This window comes from Charadrius vociferus, unplaced genomic scaffold (genome assembly GCF_000708025.1).
Source record: "Charadrius vociferus isolate BGI_N301 unplaced genomic scaffold, ASM70802v2 scaffold398, whole genome shotgun sequence".
NCBI classification, from domain to species: domain Eukaryota; kingdom Metazoa; phylum Chordata; class Aves; order Charadriiformes; family Charadriidae; genus Charadrius; species Charadrius vociferus.
In genome coordinates, this window is record NW_009649571.1 from 471587 (window position 1) to 498053 (window position 26467).

The following is a 26467-nucleotide window of genomic DNA, read 5'->3' on the forward strand; positions in this document are numbered from 1 at the left end:
CTGCTCATGCAGCAAAAAAAACGGTTTTGTAGTGAAAGAGTTACAAGTGTATTTTGGAGGCTGGGGGAAAGAAAAAGAAAAATGAAGCAGGTAACTGCCTGCTGGATAACAGATCAAAAAAACACCATGCTTTATAGAGTTTTGGAAGGGAACCCTGCTTTGGATTTCATGGTTGACATTTTACAACAAAAAGGGGAGAGGGAGAACAAAACCAAACCTCAAATCAACCTGCAAGCAACAGGGCAATGTAATGCACAGATCCTTGAGGGAGCTTCACTGTCTGAGCTGTGAAAGGGACACCAGAACCAAAATAGAAGGGGGTATGGAGACCTTAAGAAGCTCCATCAAACACAGGGGCTGCTCATTGAGACACAGGCAAGTGCGAAGGGCTGGCCTGTAGCGCCCACCCAACGGCAACCAATGCTGCTGAGCAGGTACCAATCCACCGGTCTAAGTTCAAAGTGAAAATGAAAAGGCTCCCCAAACTCATGGGATAGGAGGAGGCTCTCCACTTGAGGAGGGAAAGGCAGCACGTCGGCTGCTGGGCAGCCTGGCCCAGTAAACACAGCTGCAGTATCGACGGAAGCTGGACCAGGGAGGATGCTGTCTGAGCTACTGTGGTTGTCCCTCTCAGTGCAGAGAGGCAGCCCATGTTTTACAGCGTGACTGTAAAATGCCTGAGAAGCAAATGCCTTGCCATGAGAACACTTCCCTGTAGACAGTTCTGAAGCTCTGGATATCTTCATTTCCACGTGAGAGTCGTGTCCCTGAGAGGTACTGAAGGGAGGGGATTCTAGTATATGCAAATTCAAGGGTGGGAAATGCAGAAAAGCACAGATTTTTCTCTCTTTTTCAGGTTAGCTTTGCACTTTGCATTGTTTTCCCAAACTGCATAGCAGCTTACATGTAGTGTCTGAGACACTGGGGCCACGGAAATCAATGGGGCTTCATGAATTCCAACAGCAGCACCAGTGAGTGCTAATTAAGCTGCTGTGCAGAAAGGTCCCGTTCAAAGGACTCCAAAATCACACGCACTCTCTCTCACTCTGGCCCTGCGGCTGCTGTTATAGAGAGCTGTATCATAGCCTGATCTGCTCGATTTAAAGCTCATCAACTGCTGGGTGGAGCAATGGCCAATACCACCTTTCTCATTAAAAAAATAGGAAGGATAAAAAGTTAAAGACTTGAGACAGGCGAGCACGATGCGTTCATGCGGCATGTTTTGTTGCACTCCTCTTAACAAGACAGGAATTTCAGGTGTGCAGGAGTGGAATATAGCAGGGGTGGAGCAGGAGGCAGGTCCCCTTCGCCTCCCACACCCTGCCAGCTACCGATGGGGCATCTCTGCAAGGAGAAAAAACAACAGCCTGGAAGCGGGCCTGGGAACCGTGCCCTGAACCTTCCCCTTACTCAAGTACATCTCAGCTCGATTTTCTTTGTGTAACGAATGCACCAGAACAGCACACATAGATGTAAAGCTTTTGTTTTGCCAGCTGTTTTGAGAGAATATACGGCAAATGGCCAAGGCTTTACACATCTGCACCTGTCCTGGTGGGACTCGTAAGAAAAGATGGAGACAGCCACAATAGAAGAGTCCGCTGCGCGTACATGCAGCCAGCCTACAGCTCCTCATAGTCCCCACCTCCTCGCGGCTTGCTCACGCTGGCTCCTCCTCCTCCAAGAAAAGCCTCAAGTTCATCTATCTCATTGTTTTTCTCCTTGCTCTTCTTTTTCTTTTTCTTTTTCTCCTCTTTGCTCTCTTCCTTCTCTTTGCTCTTCTTGTGTTTGCTCTTCTTTTTCACAGACTTCTCCTCTTCCTGCAAAATGAGAATTTGATTAGTAAATTTGATTAGTAAATCCTCTGAGCATGCCAGTAACCCAGCATACATCGCCCTGAAACTTGGCTCTGACGGGAACGTGACTAAGGGTGAAGCATCTACTACCAAGGCTGCCTTGGAGTTAATTCCAGAAGACCCTTCTGCGAGTTTGGACAGAAGAGAAGCGGGACCATCTGGTTTACATGTACCAGTGGTCTGTCAAGCAGTTTGTGCCAGATAATACCACAGTATTGGACAGGCAGAAATGTCAAAGATGAAGCCTCCTGCAGACTTCCCTCACTGCCTCTGAGATTAGGTCTGTTGGGAACACCCCTCTGCTTGGAAAAAGTCATGGTGCTATCAACAGACTCAGCCCAGCAGAGATGCACTGCTCTATTTAATCCTATTTTTTACAGACTCACACAGTGCCTTTTCAAAGTTCAACTGTTCTAAAAGCTTGCTTTTAAGCTGCAAGAGGTTAGCGGTGTGCAGAGCCTGGGAGGCACAGATCTGGCTGGAGGATGGGAGAATGGAAGGAAGTCCACCAGGTACACAGAGTATGCCATAGAAGGCCACCCCTCTCCTCGGTTGGTAGATAATATGGCAAGTCAGCTCTGAAGAATTAAATAGTACCTCTTTGCTTTTCTTTTTCTTTTTCTTCTTCTCCTTAGAAGGTTGTTTATCTGTTCAAACAAAAAAAAAAAAAAACCCAACATTGTTTTTAATCAATTTAAACCGTAAGAGATGCAATTCTGCCCTGCCCCAATTTCTGAGAACAAAATGCTCCATCCTGGAGCCATGTGCAAAGGCAAACCCTACTCCTCAGGACAAACTGTGTCCCTTTAGAAACCAACATAGGCCCCCGCAGTCACTCCCTAGTTTAACCAGATACATCTAGTTGAATCATAAGCATTGTATTATTTATGTTATTCTGTGAACATCCACTGACCTGGATGCTCACAGTATCACAGCTACTGACCTGGATGCTCACTGTATCACAGCTACTAAGAAACAAACACAGAGACCAGCTCTACAAACTGGTCCAAAGGGCAAACTGGGGACCAGATTATTATTTCCAGAACTGAAAAAGAGCTTCTGGGAACAATTTCCCTCCAGCCACTAAATATTCGAAGGCAGACAGAAATCCCACCAGGCACGGTTTGTGCTTCCGTGAGTCGAGGTAGTAACGGAAGGACGATTCAGGACACGGTGCCAGCAGATGGGAGCACGCTAGCAGGCCAGCATGGACCGTTGTTCATACTGTGTGTGGAAATTATAACAACACGAGGCCAAAGTGTCAGTGCTGCAGCTCTGCTCTAAAGGGGTGGCTGCTTTCACACTATCGAATGAGTCCCAGAGTCCATCGCTGTCAAATCATTTGTCTCATGTTCTTGTGGTTGATGACTCGGCTGCTAATTAGACCACTGCCTTTGCACAGACTCCTTGAACAGAAGAGTATCTACTTGGCTGTTTTACAGGAGGGTTTATAACTGCACCGCGTTTCATGTGTGGTATTTGATTGCCAGTCTTACCTACACATTCTTTTCCTTGGTTGATCTGTAAATACAAGTCAGCCACAGAGAAGTCTACTTGCTGGTCAAGCTCCAGCTGACTGGCTACCAAAACACATTTTTATATTTATTGCAGAAAGAGAAGATAGGAGAAGCCCACGTTGAATTATTAAAGATGCTAAACTGAAGTTAAATTATTGACCCGGGCCTCTGCAGATACACTACTAGCTATTTCAAGCTGTGCTGTTCAGCAACTCAAAGCGACAAGCTGATGAAGCTATCACAGCCTGTGACACCTTGGAACACTTTTGGAATAGCTATTCAAAGAGATCTCTCTCTGGTGCTGCTTACAGCTTTTTCTCCCCTTAAGTCTTTAACTTCTCATCTTTCGTGGTGACATCAGGGGCAGATCTATAGGAAGTTGCTTTGCAGTAATGCCAAGACAGCAGAAATTATTTGCGCAAGTAAGGTTTGTTCCCTCAAGGGATGGGAATAAAAAAAAAAGCCTGAGGAATGCTTAGGTTGTGATCAGAACCCCACCCCACCCTTCCCCAAAATAGAAGAGCAAACTGGTAGTGTATGCCAGAGCATTTTGCTCAAATTGATCCAAATTCTTGAGGGGGTGGGCACTGCAATGCTGAGCACCACTTCCAGGCATGCAAGGCTAAGCAGGGAGCCTTATACAGAAGCAGCCTGTGAATGATCATAGAATGGTTTAGGTTGGAAGGGACCTTGAAGATCATCGAGTTCCAACCCCCCTGCCATAGATAGGGACACCTCCCACTAGACCAGGTTGCCCAAGGCCATGTCCAGACTGGCCTTGATGTGCTCCTGCTTCCAGCTGGGACAGAAATAATACATGGCTGACGCCATGGACAAGCCAGTTCCTCCCCTCCCCATGGGAAAAAACTTAAAGAAAATTATTTATGCCATGTTAAACCACATTAAAGACTCACAGGGCACTGCATGAAGTTACAGGGTATTTTATTTAGTGCAAATTGGTTTGCTAACACCATGGAACCATTTTGGAAAAAACCAGATGCCTGACAAACAAAATCAGCAAGAGTGGAGACAAGGCATGACCTTTACCTTCCTCACTGCTCTCCTTGGTACCAGTTTCTTCCAAACCCAAACCGAAGAGATCTGAGTCATTTTTCAGTTTAAAGGAGTGCACTGTTGATTTCACAGGTTGGGGCGGCTTTGCCAATGAGGTATCATCATCAGATATTTCAGAGAGATCTTCCCGGACTGGGAATTCATCCTAGAGACAAGAAAAGGCAGACAACATAGACAAATCTTGCAACCAAAATCTCTAAGCACTTTGTATACAAAGACGTCAGATGCCAGCAGGTGGGGAGGAGGGGAGGCAATGGTAGATCAACTAAGCTATTATTGCCTGGAAATCAATGCCCTTCATCTTATAAGATCTATCTATTTCTTGCCTCGCTAAAACATCTCGGTGGCATCAGTACTAGAAAGCGTGCTCTGATAACTTAACATTTGTGCTACCAAAATCAAATTTCTGATGTAAAGGGATTAAATGAGACCTTCAACCGTGTTAGCTCGACAGCATCAGCCTCTAACTGCCCTAGAGAGGCACCTCTGTTTTGGGGAAAATCAAACCTAATAGGTTGAAAACACCTCCAGACCTGACAGACAAAACCTTTTTCTTGCATAGCTCTGGGAGGTACCAGAGGCAACGTGCAGCACGGCCAAGGAAGCAATGCGTGTGCACAATAACTCCCTTCAACAAATCAAAAGAGAATGTGCTCCCAGGGCAAATTTGCCCTTTCAGCGTGGGCTGAAAACCAGGATACTGCAGAGACCAGTTATCACCCCAAACTCCTCTGTCTCTGCGTGATGGTAATGGAAATGCAGTTTAATGATCTTCTGATACCAGCCAACTGATCCTCTTCAGAATTCATTAACCACCCTTTCTTTATATCCTCCATACTGACCAAACATGACCACCAAACCTCTGTGGCTGACGTAGGCAATGCCTCCCTCCTCCTTGCTAATGGTGGTGTTCTTACTCCTTTGCCTGACTCGTAAACCTTGGACTTAAAAAGCATTCACAAGCTGTAGGGCATATCCCTGACGCTCTTGCAATGGCAAACTCCCTCACAAATCCCATTTCTCATCATTGCATTCTAAGAGAAGTAAATTTGCTGCAAATACTTTTGCTTTCATATTAAGGTGCCAGCAAAAGCAGGTACTGAAGCTGCTCAACGAATGGAAAATTCCTTAATAAACAGCATGACACATAGGCAAGGTCAAAGAAACTGGGACAACCGTCCTTTCTGCAGGATTCTGGAATGATGCAAACACATAGAACACTCCTGAACACTGGCTAACCCAGACACCGGGAGTACCGCTGAACAACAACTACCCATCCCAAATCACAGTTAGCAGCTTCTAGAGACTGCTCTGCTGGCTGCGAGTGCAGATCACCAAAGTCAGGGATACCTAGAGCCACAGCAGCAAGTTCCCATCAGCCCAGAGAAGACGCCTGTGTTTTCTCCATCTTTAATACACAACGGGTGCAGAGGGGACTCCTGCTGCGCCCTGTGTTTGAGCAGACACCTGCAGGCAGCACTGCGCAGCTCCCCAAGCTCAGCATCACAGAGACATAATGGCTAACCTGGCTATACCAGAAAGTCCTTCCCTGGCAGATTTTCCTACTTCAGTAAGGAGGTTTGCCAAGCAAATTTTGTTATGGCCTTTTCATTGCTGGATTGACTGTAGGGAGCTCACTTGTTCTCTCTCTCTGCCAGGTACACACTTCTATGTTTTAAACTTTGGGTGAAAAAACTTTAGCTTCATATTTCATACCTTCCACACTGATGGACTGACCGTACTTTGGACTTACTGAGAAAAAAGAGCACATTAAAACCCGTAAGCACAAACCTTGTTGCCATGTGGCTTCAACTACCAGAGCACTAGTGGGTTTGTGCTTATATCAATCTCCTCAGGTTGCTTAGCACCTGACTTGCTGCGACTGCCACTGCGAGATGGGAGAGCAGATGAAAGCTCTGCTCAGTGAGATGCCTCAACACTTCAAGCTCAGCTTCACAGCAGCGCACAGCGATTCATGCATGTTATTTACCATTTTCTTCTTCTGGCTGTCAGAATCCTCACTTTCGAAGTCTGGGTCATCCATAACAAATGAGAGCATCTGAGTAGCTATTGGTCCCTCTTGATCACTGTCAGACTCCTCAGGCTTTTCCTCTTTGACCACTTTCTGCTTGAGAGCGTGTCCTTTGCTTTGGGAAGTGGTCTTTGGGGCCTGGACTGCTGCTGGGGTGGCAGCAGCAGCAGCTGGCAGGCTAGTGTTGAGCTTGCTGCTACTATTTCTTTCGGACCCAGAACGTGGAGGTAAACTGTCAGGAGGCTTCAGGTCAGTTGCTTTGGTCAAAACTGCTTCACTCTGTGGTTTCAGAGAATTTCTGGAAGACCTGAGAAGACAGAAACAAATTGTCAGAGCCCGTCCACACTCCCACTCTGTGAAGCAAAGCACAAACATCAATTAATAGCTGAGCCTGCCTCAAGGGCTACAATGTGTGTCTCAACAGGAGAGGTAGCTCATCCTGGGGGGAGTGTGTATTTAAACATGTACCACTCAGAGGCTGAAGGATGTCCCTGAGGATGCTAATGCACAGGTGCCTGTGCCGGCGGGCGATGCCTGACTATCACCCACAGGATGTGGTACGTGGAGAACATGATCCAGTCATTGTTCTCCAGCACAGGGTGTGGTGAATGACTTCTCCTCCCTTCACCACAAGACTCAACACCTCTGTCCTCACATTGCTATGAACAGATGTTCAGGTGCTCAGTTACAGTTTCTTGTTCAAACTTGAGAAAAAGGCTGGGTGATTCCTAAACAGAAAAGTACCAGTGACCACAGGAGCACAGTGCTCAAAGGCTGCCTACACGCAGAAAACACTGCATAAAGCAGTCACACCTAAAGTAAATACAGCCCTAGCATACAGCTCGAGGAACAGCCTGACAGAGACACGAGAATTTCCCAGAGGCTCCGCAGAAGTCAGTGGCAGGACCGAGAAGAGGCCCAAGTTTGTCAGCACAACCTCACGCTTCAGGCTGTGCTTCGTACCTTTTTTTTTCCTGCTCTGTGTTGATGTCAGCATCAGATATGAGTACGACCTTAGAGTCCTTCACCTCTTCCTCTTCCTCCTCCTCGCTGGAGAGGGTGACGTTCTTGCTGGGCACCTGCTCTGCTGCCAGCATAGGTCTGCTGGGGATTTTGTCATCCAGATCCAGGTCATCTTGGAAACCTGCCACCATGGGGTTCCCCCCGGGTGCCTCTCCATCGCTGCAAAACAGACAATGATCAGACACAGCACCCCTAGGATGTGCTAGGACAGACATACCTCCCCTTGAAAGCAGACTGCCGCTCGCCTGCCTTTTCCAGCCAACTTCAGAGCCAGCGTCCCTCAGCCCGGGCAGCTGCACTGCCAGCCTCCCCCCTGCACACTGCCCAGCCGCTGCCCCAGCCAGGCCGGACCCACGGGCTGTAGGCCTGGCACAAGCCCTGTACAAAACGGGCCACAAAAAGATGTGTCACACAGTGGCTGTTACCGCTCAAGCTGAAAATAAGTGGCTTGGAAAAGGTGAGCCTCAGTGCTACAAAGCAGGCTCTTGCTTCAGCTCTATCAGAACATCTCTGGTCCAACATGCAAGGATCAGCCAATTAAATCGTGGGAACCACCTGCCTTAATCCCCACATCCTGTAATTAAACCTGATCATATACTGCCACTACTATGGGAATTCACTTACAGCTATTAGCTTCCTGGAATTATTTCTGTTTCTCTGGTGCTCCCTGAAGCAGGCAGCTACCCAGACACCACAGCCATGCTTTAACATTCCCCAAATTAAATTAACCTAAGGACACCTTTTTAGAGCTTGGAGTCTGTCAGGCTCCCTGGACGTAACACAGTTACGTGTTCAGAGGCATCTTAATAGAGAGCTTTGCAGCTTAAATTACCAGCTGAGGATTCTTGCCCAAATGTCCCCAGGACTCAACAATTTTAATACTTTCTGAAGGATTTGCTCATGCCAGGAATATAGATACTTTCCCCAGTCTTGGCTAATGAACACTACCTTTCCTCATTCTGTTTGCTTTATCTGCAACAGATACCCACTTCCTTCCTGATAACCCACTGTACATAACAGTCACTGTCCTTTTAATGACTCAATATTGATTGTACAAACACAGCCTTCATTTTTACACACAGACAAAAAATGATTATAGCTTGAAGCATATCAGATTTTAGAGGCATAAAAGGAATCACAAACCCCTAAAATCTTTAATCTGGAAGAAGGTGGTATTCCCAGTCCCTAGCACATGGCCAACACTGGAAGAGACAGTGGAGGATGGTGTGCTGATGGAATGGGAAATTCCTAAGGCCCTAACACAGTCTGGCTGAAGGTACTACTCACTCTGGTTCTTCTTATGGCTAGTTACTGGTTTACAAGTTAGTTTTAAAGAATTAACACATCTGCCAACAGATAATGCAGTTATTTGTGAGATATGGGACACCACACTTATCACAACTGGTGCAGCACATTGAGAGCAACTACAATCAATGCTTGTCTGGGTTAGAGTGCTAAGATCAGGGCTAACATCCACTCCCTCCTTCTGCTTTTGGTGTGGATCCCTCTGCTTTCAGGACTCACAGCGCAGATCCCAGCTAAGCAGAGGCAGGCTGTTGAAGAGCCCCTTCATCATTAACACTGCTGCTCTCATACCGAGCCAGAAGGGAGGCACAGAGCCTGTCCCACACAAAGGAGAAGAAAACTGGTGCCCAAAACAGCCTCCAAGGTTGGAGGAATTACAAGTGAGCAATTTCCGAGGTCTGCAAAGCACTGGCAGGTTTTCCTCTTGAAATGTGCTGAAAAGAAAATGGAGTTGCATCCTAAAAATGGCAGGATATTATTCTGAAGTAGTGACACTGCATTTCTTTAACACATCACTGCTCTATTAAGCATGGGGACTCTTCAGAGATTGCTGTCACTGTCCTCCTACCGCACACCATACGAAACTTGCAGCCTTTAAAGCATTCCCAGCCCAAACAGACCATCCACATGTCTACGCACACCCGCACAAAGTGGGTCATCTCCTTTTGCAGTGAATACACAGCCTCCATCTACAGCTGCCACACAAATCGTTGAGCGACAGCTTAAGAGCAAAGCAATTGAGTGAATATGTGTCAGGAAAATCACTGCTGCAGTCTAAACAAGGTCTGACAATGCAAAATTAATATCAGTTTGTGGTCCTGAGGTTCTGGAAGAAATTCAGAGCATGCGAAACCAAGCACATTGCACCACTCTCTCCAACACTTGATGCGCTGCCAAGCCTGCGTTAGTGTTGAGCCAACGTGTTCGCAGGCACAGGTACCCACCAAAAATGACTACGCTCGCCGAGGTCTGCGTCTGAGCTACTGATCAAAGAGCACGTCAGGGTTTCCTCAAGGAGCCCTCCGTCGCATACACAGAACGGCTGCTGGTGACAAAACAAATCCTGCTGCAATTTGAGCACACAATCTCAAACCTGTATTGACCGTGTTCCACCAGCCCTGCCATATGGCCAGCAGAGACAGCCACACGGGCAGCCAGCAGGATCCTCTTGCCACATCAGTTTTTGGGGTTAGAGAAAGAAGAAAAACCCAAACTCTAATAAGGTAGGTAAGCTGAGGGAATCACAAGCCGCAGGAGGAGCCTGCGTGACTACGTTCTAGGAGATGAGGGTATTCTAGTGCAAACCAGTGTCCTCAGCTTCCCTCACTTGGTCTAGTGCAGCTGAGTACCACTATATAAATAACAGATGCCATAAAAGCAAAGAACCAGTTCAAAGCCCTTCAGATGTAAGGACAAGGAAATCTAATCAAATGTTTAAGATAAATATGTAGTGATGCTGAGAAGACAGATCAGGAATACTGTCAGGTACAGCATAAACTCGCTTTCAGGCACGTACAGCCCACCCATGGACCCAGGCCAGCCTGACCCAGCAGGAGGGAAGAGGGGAGCCTGTTTGGAGCCAGATTAGCTCCTCCAGTGCAGTCACATGCACACTGGCTCAGGGCATGAGGCTAAAGAGCAGCAAATTAAGTTCTGAAAGAGCAAATTGGGAGATTGAACTGCCTTCCTAATTAACTGGTAAAGAAACTGATTTTGGGAGTTCTCTTTATTGCAAGCTAGAGAACTATAACACGCCATTAAACAAAACCCAGGACTCTGTTAATCTCCGTAGATCTGGGCTTGAATTTAGCTATAGCAACACCAATAGACGTCAGTAAGTGCTGAAAGTCTCAGCAGCTGTCTGATCTTCGGGCAAGAGCAGCCTTAGTTCGCAGGCATGAGCTCATTCCTCACTGCTAGCACAATTAAGAAAAAAAAAGTGGTTTTTTCTAACATTACTGCTACATGTCAACTGTTGCTCCATTGTTTAGAGATGTTATGGAGCAGGGAATGGGAGAAGTTCACACAAATTCCCTACGTCAACAAAATGGACAAGAAATACCAGACTACCACCTCTTTCTGAAGCTCAGAAAAGCAAACAAGTTCTTACAAATGGAAGCAAACACAGCCCCGAGTTCAGGAAGCAGTTCAGTTGCACAGCATAACATCCTGCTTCCAACCAGAGTAAGACCTTCCTCACTTCCCTGAGGAGTCGTCCCCTCTGTGAGAGGGCAGCTGGAGCGCATGGAGCTCTGCCTGGGGATGAATGAGGAGCCAACTGAGAGCTTATGGGTGAGGATTCAAGAGATGACAGGTAAAGGTGACACTACTATGGGTGTCTGTTACAGGCTGCCTGACCAGAAAGAACAAGTGGATCAGGCCCTCTCTAAAAAGATAGGAGGAGCCTCATGTTCACAGGCCCTACTCCTCATGGACTTCAACCACCCCCATATCTGCTGCAGGGACAAGACAGCAGGGCGTAAGCAATCCAGGAGGTTTCTGGAGTGCATTGATGACAACTTCTTCCTCTGAGTGATAGAGGATCCAACAAGGAGAGGTGCTCTCAGCAGAGCACCTCACACCCACAAAAAATGAGGAAGCCCCACAGTGGGAAGGGGAAGGTCAAAGACAGTCTTGGTAGAGTTCAGGATCCTGAGGTCAGGGAGGAAGGTAAAAAGCAAGCTGGACTTCAGGAGAGCAGACTTTGGCCTCTTCTAAGATTTGGCTGGAAGAGTCCTGTGAGATAAGGCCCAGGAGGGAAGAAGGGCTGAAGAAAGCTGGTTAATATTCAAGGATCACCTCCTCCAAGCTCAACAGTGGTCCATCCCAGCATATAAGAAGTCAGGCAAAAATGCTAGGAGGCCTGCATGAATGAATAAGGGGCTCCTGGACAAACTCAAACACAAAAAGGAAGCATACAGGGGATGGATGCAAGGACAGGCAACCTGGGAGGAATACAGAGACATCATCTGAGCATCCAGGGATGAAATCAGGAAAGCGAAAGTCCACAGGGAATTGAATCTGGCCAGGGATGTCAAGGACAAGAAGAGCTTCTATAAGCACATAGGTGACAAAAGAAAGACTAGGGAAAATGTGGGCACGCTGTTCAATGAGAAGGGGGACCTGGTAACACAGGCCATGGAAAAGGCTGAAGTACTGAATGCCGTCTTTGCCCCTGTCTTTACTAGCAAGACCGGTCTTGCTAGTAAAGACCTGATGAGATGCACCCATGAGTGCTGAGGGAGCTGGCAGATTACCACTGCAAGGCCACTCTTGATAAACTTTGATCAATCACGGCGTCAGAATGCGTCAGAATATCATGCTGCCACCCAGAGGGACCTCATCAGGCTGGAGAAATGTGCTGACAGGAATCTCCTGAAGATCAAAATGGGGCAGTGCAAAGTCCTGCACCTGTGGAGGAACAACCCCATGCATCAATACGTGCTGGGGGCAACCCAGCTGGAAAGCAGCTTGGCAGGAGAGGCCCTGGGGGTCCTGGTGGATGCCAAGTTGAACATAAGGCAGGAAGGTGCCTCTGCTGCAAAGAAGGCTAATGGTATCCTAGGCTGCATTAGGCAAAGTATTGCCAGCAGGTTGAGGGAGGTGATCCTTCCCCTCTGCTCAGCACTGGTGAGGCCACACCTGGAGTGCTGTGTCCAGGTCTGGGGTGCTCCTCAGTACAAGAGACACATGGGTATACTGGAGAGAGGCAACGAAGGGCAACAAAGATGACTAAGTGACTGGAGCATCTCTCACATGAGGTCAGGGCCTCGTGCGCCTCACTACTTAGCCTAGACGTGGTGGGTTGACCCTGTCTAGACACCAGGTGCCCACCAAAGCCACTCTATCACTCCCCTCCTCAGCTAGACAGAGGAGAAAAAAATAGAACAAACGGCTCGTGGGTCGAGATAAGGACAGGGAGATATCATTCACCAATTACCATCACGGGCAAAACAGACTTGACTTGGGGAAAATGATTTTCATTTATTACCAATCAAATCAGAGTAGGATAATGAGAAAATAAAAACTAAATCTTAAAACAGCTTCCCCCCACCCCTCCCTTCCTCCTGGGCTCAACTTTACTCCCAAATTCTCTACCTTCTCCCCCCCAGTGGCACAGGGGGACGGGGAACGGGGGTTGCGGCCAGTTCATCACATATTTCTGCCGCTCCTTCCTCCTCAGGAGGAGGACTCCTCATGCTCTTGCCCTGCTCCAGCGTGAGGTCCCTCCCATGGGAGACAGTTGTCCATGAAATTCTCCAACGTGAGTCCTTCCCACAGGCTGCGGTTCTTCACAAACTGCTGCAGCGTGGGTGCCTTCCACGGGGTGCAGTGCTTCAGGAACAGACTGTTCCAGCGTGGGTCCCCTGTGGGATCACAAGTCCTGCCAGCAAACCTGCTCCATTGTGGGCTGCTCTCTCCATGAGTCCACAGGTCCTGCCAGGAGCCTGCTACAGTGCGAGCTTCCCACGGGTTCACAGCCTCCTTCCAGCATTGACCTGCTCCGGCATGGGGACCCCACAGGCTGCAGGTGGATATCTGCTCCACTGCAGCCCTCCATGGGCTGCAGGGGGACAGCCTGCCTCACCACGGTCTTCCCCATGGGCTGCAGGGGAATCTCTGCTCCAGCACCTGGAGCACCTCCTCCCCCTCCTTCACTGACCTGGGCATTTGCAATCATTCTTCTCACATATTCTCACTCTTCCCTTCTGCTGCAGTTATGCATTTTTTTTTCCCCCTTCTGAAATACATTATCACAGAGGCACTACCACTGTTGCTGATAGGCTCAGCCTTGGCCAGCGGCATGTCCATCTCTGAGCCGGCTGGCATTGGCTCTGTCAACATACGGGAAACTTCTAGCAGCTTCTCACAGAAGCCCCTGTAGCCCCCCAGCTACTAAAACCTCACCATGCAAATCCAATACACTTGAGAAGGCCTGGGGGGACCTTATCAACATATTTAAATACTTGAAGGAGGGTGTAAAGAAGATGGAGCCAAGCTCTTTTCAGTGGTGCCCAATGACAGGACAAGAGGCAACAGGCACAAACTGAAACACATTCCCTATAAACCTCAGGAAACACTTTTTCCACTGTGAGGGTGACTGAGCACTGGTATAGGTTGTCAGAGAAGTTGTGGAATCACAATTCACGGAGATATTCAAAAGCCATCTGGACGTGGTCCTGAGCAACCAGCTCCGGGTGGCCCTGGTTGAGCAGGGAGGTTGGACCAGATGACCTCCAGAGGTGTCTTCCAACCTCAACCACTCTGAATGTAACCATCTCTGCTTCACACATGAAAAGCGCTACGCACTAAGGCACGAGCACATGAGCTGACTGCAAGACTGCTAACTGCTTACGGACAGCCAGGCAACCCCTCTTATTTGGGTAAGAGAAGTAACTTCAAAATTCTCAACACGCAGCCCATTCTTCTGCCACTTCTTCAATGGCTCTTCAGTTTCGGAGCTTACACTGGGCTACAGCACACCCAGAAGAAATGCTGGCAAGCTGCATAAGATATCTGCTGAACGCATCTCTCTAGTATGTTCTCAGGTTTTGTGTTCCTCACTCAGATGCAAGAGGAAAGCAGCTTCCAGTATTTCATCTTTTAAAACCAAAAGAATCTCCATTAGGTTTGAGTGAACTTTTGTGTTCTTTAGGTCAGAGATAAATTTCTGCAGTGGTAGATTTTGTTGCAACTACAACAATCTACTCACTGCAGTAGAAGCTGATTATTAGGGACGGTGCTTACAGAACTCTTACATTGCTCCTGGGCATCGTGGGGTTGTAATTGGCATCCTGAAGGAAATCAGTCATTGCAGGTGATGGTCAGAACCACATCTCCATCTCTGAATTTCAGCACATCTGGCTTATTGTGGTTGGCCCTTTTGGCAAGAAAGAGAAGGTAAAATTGCCAGACCACGGAGAAAACTGTGTGGACTACAAAAGAAACCAGAGCAAGACATGGATGCCAAGCTACAGAGAAATAATGAGCATCTGAATTTGCAGGGATGTGCTGCGAGGTCTTCTCCCCAGGGAAATAGAGCTGTTTTAACTGCAGGTGGTTACCGCTGTCGTCAAAGCATGAAGCTGTGAACAGGTGTCTTCTCTGTGCTCTGTGAAAGCCCAAAGGTGTCTCTCTTTCTGCCCCCACCAGCTCATACGCACTGGAAGGCGACTAAGAGCGAGGACAGAGCGCAGAAGGGAACCATAGCAGCCAAGAATGTGACAACTCTACAACCAAGGAGCAGGGCTCTTGCACCACTGTTTGAGATATTTGGCTTTTTGGATAGTTTAACACCTATCTGCTTCCAATGACTGAGATCCTGGAGAAGAGAAGCCTTTGTTAAACACCCAGCTGTCTACCCACAGCAAGAACTGCAGCTAAAGAGCAATAAGGCTGCTCCAGGACCCAGTCCTTCAGTAAACCCCAGGAAGGTCAGGCTTGGTTCTGATGTTTCCTTGTTAAATACAGAAAAATATCCCAGCTCAGCCACAGCCACAAACAAGACACTTTGTAGGCCAGCAGGCTTCTAGCAATCATCACTTTTTTTTTTTTCTTTCTTTTCTTTTTTTTAATAAAACATCCACGTGTTCTGCCATCACAAGGGATGATGATTCAGGCTGACCTGCATTAGACAGTCATCGAGCCTCACACACAGCATTGATTTCAAGTTGTTGTGGTTGAACTAGAGAACACTGAATCACGACAAAGATGTCAAAAGATGCAGAATCCACCACGTTCACAGATAAGCTATATCAGCGTTTAATTACTCTCCTGCTTAATCCAGTGTTGATAACATGAGGCAGCAGGCAAGGACTATTCTAAGCAGAGGGATGCAGAGCCTGTGAGTGTGCTTAGGTCACCTTTTAAGTGACAGTCTGCTTTCAGACAGCTTGATGCACATCCTCTTGTCTGAGCAGCTCAGTACACACAATCCCCTTTCTCCTTTTTTGGTTAAAAAACATCCAAGCCAGGAAAAGAAAAAAAAAGAAAAAGAAAAAAAAGAAAATCCAGCCTACAGCATAAGCACAGCTCTCTGCCATTTGGAGGACAGAATTATAGAATCATAGAATAGTTTGGATTGGAAGGGACCTTTAAAGGTCATCTAGTCCAACCCACCTGCCATGAGCAGGGACATCCCCAACTAGATCAGGTTGCTCAGAGCCCCGTGCAGCCTCGCTGTGAATGCTTCCAGGGATGGGGCATCTCCCACCTCTCTGGGCAACCCGGGCCAGTGTCTCACCAGCCTCATTGTAAAAAATTCCTTCCTTATATCCAGTCTAAATCTACCATCTTTTAGTTTAAAACCATTACCCCTTGTCCTATTGCAACGGGCCCTGCTACAAAGTTTGTCCCCCTCTTTCTTATAAGCCCTCTTTAAGTACTGGAATGGGCTCTAAGGTCTCCCTGGAGCCTTCTCTTCTCCAGGTTGAACAACCCCAACTCCCTCAGCCTGTCCTCCCAGCAGAGGAGCTCCAGCACTTGGAGCATCTCTGTGGCCTCCTCTGGTCCCACTCCGACAGCTCTGTGTCCTTCTTATGTTGGGACCCCCCCAAGCTGGAGGCAGCACTGCAGGGGGGTCTCCCCAGAGTGGGGCAGAACCCCCTCCCTCGCCCTGCTGGCCACGCTGCTGGGGATGCAGCTCAGGATGCGGTTCGTTTTCTGGGCTGCCAGTGCACATTGCTGGCTCATGTCCAGCTTTTCATCCACCAGTACACCCCAAATCCTTCTCAGCAGGGCTGCTCTCCATCCCTTCATCCCCCAGCCTGTATTGATACCAGGGTTTGCCCCAACCCAGGTACAACACCCTGCACTTGACCTTGTTGAACCCCATGAGGTCCACATGGGTTCACTTCTCCAGCCTGTCAAGATCCCTCTGGATGGCATCCCATCCCTTAGGCATGTCAACCACACCATTCAGCTTGGTGTCATCTGCAGTGTGCTGAGGATGCACTCCATTGCACTGTCTATATCATTGACAAAGATATTGAACAGTACTGGTCTCAACATGGACCCCTGAAGGGCGCCACTCGTCACTGATGTCCATCTGGACATTCAGCCATTGACCACTACTCTCTGGATGTTACCATCCAGCTAATTCCTTATCTGCCAAACACTCCACCCATCAAATCCATCTCTCTCCCATTTACAGAGAAAATGCCAGGAAGGAACATTTGAAATGGACAGAGAAAAGGAAAAGCACCCATTAAGATTTTTTCTGGAATCTGCAGACAAGCATCCAATGACACTCCCATCGACGACCCTCTCCATCCTTCCTTCCAGAATGCCATTGACCCATGGAGTGCGCCCCAGTGCTCTCCAGCAAACACAAACCCCTTTATAATGCCTCAGGATTGGCAGTACCAGGCCATGAAGGAACTTGGCCGTGTTTTGGGCCTCTGCAGCGGGAACATATTCATTAGGCAAACACAGCATCGCTGCAAAGTGCACTGTGTTCCAGAAGGAAAATACCTCAAATGTTTCAGCACATTTGGCCAGAAAGGAAATCCCTTCCTGACCCAAATCAACCCAGTGGTTTAACACTGAGCATGAAAGCAAGACAGCAAAACCAGGAAGGTGATAACTAGCTTTTACTGCTGTTCCTCATTCCCAGGGAGCGGTGCGTATCATTAAACGGGAGACAGTGAATGCTACGACTGACTACACTGCAGCCAGAAGGGTTTAGGGGCAGCTAATTGCTCTGCAATCACTTTCTGAACAGTTGCAACAGGTTAGCCAGGCCTGACTCATCCTTCAGACTGCACATCCAGATATGTCCCTGTCTCACCCTCCCTCCATCCTCCTCTCCTTACCTTTCACTATCGACACGGTGTTTAGTCTGCGGTTTCCCTTTGTCCTTCTGTGGGGCTGAGTCTTCTAGAAAGCTGTGGTCCAGGTTGTCATCAGGAATGAAGTCCTCCACGCTCTGTACTTTTGCAGGGGCTTCAGCGTGGGGAGGAGGAGTGGCAGCAGCAGGATCTGTATTAGCAACACAGGGTTCACCACAAGCAAGACAGAAATTCGCTTTTTACAGATCTATCTTGCCCAGGGTGAGAGCAGCCACGAAGCAGGACCTTGGCTACCCAGCAAGGGAAGAGGAAGGTTATGAACAGGATACTCAAACCTGTACAGGATCTTGCATGAAGGCACTTACAGACCACATGTGGCCGCCATGGTTTAAATTGCTCCAGGCTGACCCAGGCTCTTAAATAGTCTGAAAAACTCTCTAGCTACCAGCTCTACAGTGAAAGCTACAACTGACTATACCACAGCCAGATTTTATACCTATGCTGTGCGCACCGCTCCTGTGTGAGGTCCCTTCATTATTCTCTTACCTTTTCCAGACTGTTCAGTTCACCCACACACCTCCTCTTGCTTTTTCAACTCTAACTGTCAAAGGCAGGATTTCTCACACTGTGCTTTCAGATGTGCTGTGTAACCAAAAGCTCAAGAGCTACTGCAAATAGAGATTTGCTTTAATATAGCTTATTTGCAGAGACACCGTTACCCATCCTCAAAGTATCCGGATGAATCTCAGGAAATTAGCATAACCAAGAAGTCTAACGCAATTAACCTTTTCAGAATTTGCAATATTCAATGTTTTCTTCTGCCCAGACTGCACTTCACATCTAGGTTCTTTTCTTTTGGGTGAACAAGATCTGTATTTTTTTTTCTAGATTTTGCTCTACTAGTACAGCTTTCAGATCACTTTTGCATGCAAATAACACTATTACTAATGCCATAGAGTAGTGTTGGTGTAAGAAAAAACACAGCCAAAAGAATTACTACTGCAAGACTTCAAGGGAAAGCTTAAATAGCAGCTCCCATAAAAAAACCCAAGTATTACTTTGTGACAGTGATATTTCACTGCTTTCCAATTAGCTAGTCCCTAGGTATGTTCCAGTAGAGGTGTAGACCCTTGGCACACTACATAAACTTAGTAACACTGCCAGATCAGCTTTTCCTAGCTGCTTGTTGCAACCCTCATAAAAAGCACCCTTGAGATACCAAGACTGCAGGCCACAAGCCTAACACAGTTCTCAAACTAAATGGTAGATGTTAAAAAAAAAAGAAGACAAAAAAGAAAAAAAAACAAACCCCAAAGATTGTAACACTGGCAGTAGACCACATGTCTTTTTTCTACATATCAATATGACAAAGGGTTCTTTATTGACAAGGGATTTCTAACATTTGCTCATCTTTGTTTGTTTCTGGGTAGGAAGAGTCACCAACAAACCAAAATGGGAGTACTGTGTCATACCTGGTAACAGATTCAGGATGCAGAACATTGTGTGCAGATCTAAAACTGAAAGATTTCAACATCTGAAACTGCAAACTGTGTTCCCAGCACCTCCTCCTTTCTTTCTGTGGGTGTCTCGAGAGTACTGTGAGCTCTAGGGACTGACAGTTTGAGAGGGAAGGTATTTCCAAAGGATGATTCAAACCATGTCACACTAATGATTTTCAGGCAGAGCCAGCTCTGCAGCTCCAGTTAGCTTCGCAAACAAAGCGAATGTGACAAGCAAATTAAGGTTCAGATCAGCAAAATTGCATGCAACAAAACCCTCGATGCCTCAGACCTGCAACTTCGTCCAGCAGGGGTTTGGACCAAACGCTGTGCTACTCTGCTCCATTGTGTACTAGTGCTAAGGAAGAAGTCAAGGCAGGCTGCCCTCCTCCTCAGACCATCTCTGAAGGAGCATATTTCCCTGGAGGGGAATCCGCTGCAGAGCCTGGACTTACGTGATCATTTCTGGCTGAATAACCTTTAAAACCAGCACTCCGCTGTTCTCCGTTAACACACAGGAGCCCCTTTGAGCTGCCAGACTTTTGTGAAGGCAGAGCTTCAAATAGCTTCTCTAACAATTTTTTTCTTGCTATTCAAGAGGCATATGTGCTCCTGCTAAGACAATGACAGTTATTTTATTAGTGTCCCCCATGTGTTCTGTACCTTCCTCCTGAAGCATGCTCCAGCCAGCACGCAGCTGGCTGGACACAGTCCCCATCCAAGCCCAGCACAGAGACAAACCAAAACGCCGATCAGGAGAAAAATAGAAAGCGACAGCACAGCTCTCCTTGGACACACGCTCTGCACACACAGGGCCTGTGTTCTTCAGACACCTATCTGCTCAGCCTCTCGCGGGGAAAAAATGAAAGGAAAACAGAGAAACACCCTGCCTAGACATTGCAATGCAGCACCTACCTGGCTGGGGAGGAGAGGGCTCTGACGCAGGAGATGTCCCAAACAGACGTGAAATAATGCTGCGCTTCAGTGGCGGGACTGCAGCCGGAGGTGCTTGGGAGGCTGTAGCTGGCGGAGGTGCGTGCGGCTGCTGGGCCTCAGGTGCAGGCACTGGTGAAAAAGATGGGGGGGGTTCAGGAGAGATGGTGGAGCTTGTGGAAAGCAGTTGCGGCGGCTGTGGGGTGCCCGGGCTGGAGCTGCCCGTTGATGTGGAACTTGGAGGTACAATGGGTGACTGGGAGCCAGAGGAAGGGCTTTGCCCATTAGTTGTTAGTGGTGACGTGTGTCCTCGACTTCGGGCTTCCATCATTTCAAGGAAGCTGCAGGGAAGATAAATTGCAAATATAAGGAATGTAGAAAACATGCTCAACAGAGAACTGAGCAGGATGCAGGGCTGCTTTGGCTATGTGCTGAGCTGGGAGGACACGGGTCTGCTTTCGGTGATGCTGTGACTCCCTGGGCCACAACAAATCTGCTTCACCCATGTGAGCTAAGCTCACCCGGCCTGCACTGAGGTGTGGAGAATCCCAACCTGCTTTGCACTGCAGGATGAAACCTACATTTGCAATGCTGCTGGGAATTCCCTGGATAGACAGACTGTAACAACATGCCAGGGCTTGAAACACAACCTTAAGTCAGTTCTTGGACATATGTCTCTAAGGGAGTAAGTGCTACAGGAATAGCACATTTTTAGATTCTGCAGAAGAGATCAGAATGTTCAAGAAAACTCAAATGCTATAAAAACCTCTTTTTTTCAGCCAAGAATGGATTTGCGAGGAGAATCCTTGAGCGTCAAAAGAAAAGAGCTATCCAGAGGGCTCACAGAGGACTGATTGCAATTACCCTTCTCGCAATGCGCACATACACAGTCAGTCTCTCCCCTTGCACACACTCCCCCTCTGTGTGGGACGCAGTGGAGCCAAGCAGCAGAAGCTCTGAAGCAAGTTGTGGTCCTGGCTGGATTCCTGACTAGAAGAGCAATAAAGCCTGTACCGCTAGAGAGGGTGAAATGCTCCAGCCTTTGCGAAAAGGAAACCAAGCCTGGTCCTGCTGCAGCCTCCTTCTGCAGCCTGTTTGGTCAGCGATTTTTTCACAAGCTGTATGCAAAGAAACACTAACAGAAAGCCACGCTTTCACCACGCAATGGTCTCAAAAGAAGATCTGCTACCTGCCGCACATCTGACAGATATAAAGAGGATGCCCAAAGTGAAGTATCATGTATACAATCTAGCACATCATGGTCTCGCCTCTCGTTTCATCAAGCCTAATGACCCCAGAGCACAGAGGCTCTGGGTTCAACTGCTTCTGCAAGACAGAGTCAGTTGTGCTCCAGGCAACGAGTGTGTCAAAACAGAGACTCCTCCCCCATACAGAGCACAACCTCGTCCTTCAGGGACTTGAGCCAGACAGACACCTTCGCTGGAATGACTGCTAAGCAGAAAGCAAACAGCAGGGGCTAAAATACTCTAAACTCCCTTGAGATATCATTTCCTATTTAAGCAGCAACCTGATATACTTTTAAGGAACAAACTAACATACTTTGAGACCAGCGGTATCTGGAGCCATAGAGAACAACATCCCCAGGAAGCTGTTACTTGAACTGGAAAACCAGGAGACCTTCCTAACTAAGGAACTGGGTGAAGTGGAGAAAAAGGGTAGCACTAAAAAGGATTGTTAGCTAGGAGAGAAACCCTTGGTAGAGTTCCTCAAGGATTAGCCTTGAGATATATTTCAGCACTCTAATGAAGTGGCACAGAGACCAGGGAAATGCTCATGAGGTTGCAAGTTGGGAGGCAGCATCGGCAGAGAGGAGGATAGGGACAAGATACAGAAAGAACTGGATGATCCTGAATAACAGAAATAGGAAGAAATTCAACAGTACAAAGGAAACAGTCATCTGCTCAGGGGCTAGGAAACAAGTGTTCCTGCTCCAAGTTCACCACATGAGAACGTCTAGGAAAGACTCACTTGACTCACTCCAGAATACCGGACTAAAGGCTGCAATCGCAACGCTGCCTGGGAGGAGCAGAAAAAGAGCCTGGTTGTCACACAGCCATCCACTGTCTGTCCCCGCAGGACCGCCGTCAGGGCACCTAAATTAGTGCCACACTGTGGTAGCCTCACTGACGCTTCCACTGGGATCTTGGGCAAGGCTTATGTGCTTATTCCACCCAGCGGACCGGCTACAACAAAACAAGCTCCTGGCAGAGCTGAGATCAGAGCAGGCAACAGAGTATCTGTTCCAGCATCCTCCCTCCCAGGGGACTAGCAGCTGGGGTGAGCTGTGCGACAACACATTCCCCTGAAAATGATGCATGATTCGTCATGCGCCAAAGAGAAAACATAAAGGAGCTTAACTCTTGCACGGAGCTCCGTGGAGACTGCATCAGGTTTATTTGGAAGGTGCACAATGCATCACACACACACACCGCAAAACCAGAACAGTGTATTTTCAATGCATTGCTGTCACTGCGCTGCAGGGCCGAGCAATAGCACATCACTCCGTTCTTGAGGAGGGGGTCACCGTACGCACCACTGAGCATCCCTCAAGGCAGACTATGCACGGCGTCTGTGGTGAGGGAAAGATAAACCAAGGGTACCTGCAATTCAGCCCTTGTCCAACAAAGCGAATGCTCTGAATCCACAAAGCCATGTGAATTGCTGTGGCCTGAAAACCCATCCACGAGACTTGCCTGCACAGGACGTGTGGCTTTGCAGATCCATGCCAGAAGCACTGAGTGCTGAATTCTGTCATTCCTCCCCTCTGAGCTTTGATACAGGGCTCCTGGCGAGCCAAAGGCAGGGTGGCTGAATAGCTCTGCTTTGTGGTACTCACCCGTCCTCCTCCCAACCCCTACTCAGGGCTAAAGACTCCTGCTTCCCAACTGTGAAGAGAGATTAATCCCAGCTGATCTACATGCCTCCCTGTTCCTGTTTATAGCAACAGCGATCCTCACTGGAAGGCCCACGAGCTTGGTCACCGCCGCATCCAGTGTCCAAGATACTGATGCCAGCACTGCTCGCTCTCCTGGCTGAGCTGAGCTCTCCGGCTGCTTATGTGAGCACCTAAATCACCAACGTTACAGGAAAACAGAATCGAACAACCTCCGACTCTCTGACTGGGATGCTGGGTCCCACCATCAAGGCAACTGGGTGACTCACGCAGGCTAAGATGATCGTACACTGAAGACTAAGGAACAAGGATCCCGTATGAAGTACAATACAAAGTACATATATAGTCATTTTAGGACACAGAATACGAAGCTCAAAGAGTACTTAAAGCTGGACCCAACAAAGCACAGGACACTCTTCACAATATCAGGGTATTTGAAGATTTACTGTATCATGTAGGACCAAAGCTGCCTGTTTTGGAAACAACCTGCTTTGTTCTGGGCAAGCAGCCAGCTCCAGAGGGAGGGAGGGCTGCGACTACCACCTGTTTCTCCTGCAGAAACACATGAATTTTAAGAGCTGGAGGGAAAAAATGCTACACAACTGAAGTATAAAGAGTGTCATCCTTCCCTCCAGCTCAGCCAGTCTGGAGAGTAACACACATGCAGGCTTCTGCACCTGCTCCTGTGCCTTGCTCACCTACATTATGTGAAGGGCATTAAGAACAAGTTATTTTTACTAGAAAGATACAATGGTTATTTGGGGACAGCATGACACAGGTTCTTACCTCAGCACAGCACCACGAGAGCTGTGGCACGTGTGCTTCATGTCACCGTCCTCATCCCCAACCAGACACGTGGGCCAAGCGCTGTGCTGCGTGCCACGACACCAGGGAAATAAGGATGGTCTGATACTGGTTTTATATGGGCTGCACAAACCAGTTTTCATATTCATATTTTCTTCCGTGAAGGAGGTGGGCGGAAAAACAGCATACATGAAAACGCTGCCAGCAAGCTCTCAGTAATTTCCAGGGTGGAGGTGTCTAAGCATCCTCCACACTTCAAAAATACTACATAATGCATGAATGCTTTCTCTGGCTTTACGCACACTCTTCAGAGGCACAAGCGTGGCTGTTTTGGGAACGCACCAGGCCAAACCTGCCACGTGTCTGTTTTTTCTCATATTCTATACAATCTGGCCACTGTGTTCCTTGTTCTATCATTTTGCCAGCCCTTCACAAAAGGACTCACTCAAAAATCTTCCTGTGAAGCAAGCAGCTTCATGTCCACTCTAGGTGTAGCAGACCAGGTCTCCGTAATGCACAAGACGAAATCATGCTGTGACCTGAGTACACTTGTTCTCGTTGAGACTTAGACACAGCAAACGTGCCACGCAAGTCCAGGTGGGTTATCTGTCCTCACCCACATGGGCTCCTTGTTTGCCTTTCAATCCTTCCACTTCAGACCGAGTAACAAGTCCACATCCTCAAAACCCCTGAATAATTCACTGTCAGCTGGACCTGTTCGGAGAGGAGACTTTTATGTAATTTTAAAGATGAACATGCTCTGCAGGAACAAAAATTCATCAGGGCCTGAGGTTACTGTTGCTCTGCTCCCAGAGCAAACAAAAAAAAAGCACAAAAGGGCTTGTTGGACTCACAGTTCCTAAAATTGTCAGCACTCATGTTCATTTACTATTGAAGATGGGAGCAGCCTGGAACTTTCTGGCTCCCAGTTCCAACGTGCTGGGATCAATTTTTCAAATGTACTTCATGTGGCAAGAAATGCTTTGGGTTATTTTATTAATTGTGAAAATGAGGATTAATAGGCCGTGTGACATCAATTTAACCGGGTTTACTGAAGGCTGGATTTCCACATGTTTGTTTTGGGCTCATTAAAAGTACTGAACCTGATTCCTAACCCCTAAGCTCAGGTCCCTGAATGCGAAACCAACTCTGCAGCGGGGCTGAATCCTGCTGCTCAGACCTGGGAGAGTACAGCCCCTCCCCAAGAGCTCCTCCGGTTTTCCACTTGACCCAAAACGGATGCAGTTAACCCCCCCTCCACAACATACTGGACACACTCTGTTATCTCCACTTCTCTAACAAGGGCGATGACGATAGGGTCAGCTGCAATTAATTCTTACTGCAGCCCCACACAAAAAACTTGACCTAGAGGCCCAGCGCACCGGCTCCTGATCTGCCTGATGGCAACGGTGATTCACAGCAGAAACGATAAAGGTGCAGCGAGGGGAAGACAAAGCAAAAGCGGTTTCACTTTCCTAACTGATAATTCAGCCTTTAGCTGGTGTGATTCCAGACCTGTACTTCAATATAGCTGAAGATAGGGGAGAACAGCTCGACTGGCAGGTCCTCCTGACAGACAGTGCTGGTGCTACTCAGCACCACAGTATTCGCAAAATTACGAGCTATGCTCAATGTGGAAAAAACCAAACAACCAAATAAAACCCCCAAACCCAATAAAGTGAATCAAGCTGTCTAATGCAGGGAGTGTGTCTCCCAAAAGAAGAGGCCTCATCAGGACAGCGCAAATGCCTTTCTGCAGTCACTAGTCCATCATCTTTCCTACCTGGATGGAAGCACCTGGCTATGCAGGATCCCCTGACCAGGCAGGTGACAGCCGTATGGCACTGCTGGGAAAGGACCCAGAAGGATTTCCCTCACGTGGCAAACCTGGGACAGGCAAGTTGGATCATACAGCATCTCAGAAAATCTGAAGTTCAACTGCACTGAACGTATTTTTACGAGGTCTGACTAACGGTCCACATAAGAGCTCTTACACAAAAGGATCTGAAAAATTAATTTCTTACAAAGCAGTCCTGTGAAGAAGTTGGACTTCACATGCTTACAAATCAAACAATCACACGGTGCTTTACAGACAATTTTCTGAAGCTTTTCAAAGCTGAGTGTGAAAGAAGATGGAATATCTCACAAAGGATAACTTCAGTATTGCTTTTGACTAACTTATATTAATCCCTAGGGGGGGAAAAGAGTTAAATCAAAGAGAGCCAATTACTTAACCCTTGAAATTAAATTTTGTCTTTTGATATTAAAAAAAAGAGCAATACTAGAAAAAATGCAGCCAAATGTAAAAGCTCATGAAAACCATACTCAATGTGCTTCTTATTAACTTTTGCAAATGTTTCCACCCGTGGCGTATTCCTGAAAAAAATTAACATGCAGGAAGAGCTTCCACATTTCCCCAAAAACTCTTTCTCCATTTGCACTTTTCAGCGAGGGAACAGGCATGCTGAACATAAAAAGTTTTCCTTGTGACAGAAGATAAACTGGGTACAACTAAAGATGGAAAAATTGAGCAAATTAAATACAAATTCAGAACAGAGTAAAAAAAAAAAAAGTCATTGCTGTTTGTTTAATAAGGATTCAGGAACTCAGAAATGGCTGAAATTTGCCAGCATTGAAAATTTAAAATCTGAGAAGCTGCAGGAGAAGTACCAGAGCAAGAGATGTGGCAGGCAGAGAGGAGAATCAGGCCAGGGGAAGAACCGG

At 47.6% G+C, this 26467-nt stretch overlaps 1 protein-coding gene across 1 annotated transcript in view; it reads right to left on the minus strand.

Annotated features, from left to right (window-relative positions):
* Positions 1 to 1619: 1619 nt before the first annotated feature.
* RABL6 (RAB, member RAS oncogene family-like 6) overlaps positions 1620 to 26467 on the minus strand; it is a 58842-nt gene continuing 33994 nt past the window's right edge. Inside the window, exons 9-15 of the mRNA XM_009890270.1 lie at positions 20008 to 20366; positions 17618 to 17783; positions 7440 to 7658; positions 6435 to 6783; positions 4412 to 4589; positions 2451 to 2500; positions 1620 to 1817 (exon numbers count right to left, since the gene is read on the minus strand). Coding sequence (XP_009888572.1) covers positions 1620 to 1817; positions 2451 to 2500; positions 4412 to 4589; positions 6435 to 6783; positions 7440 to 7658; positions 17618 to 17783; positions 20008 to 20366 — 1519 coding nt within the window. The remainder of the gene's footprint in view (positions 1818 to 2450; positions 2501 to 4411; positions 4590 to 6434; positions 6784 to 7439; positions 7659 to 17617; positions 17784 to 20007; positions 20367 to 26467) is intronic.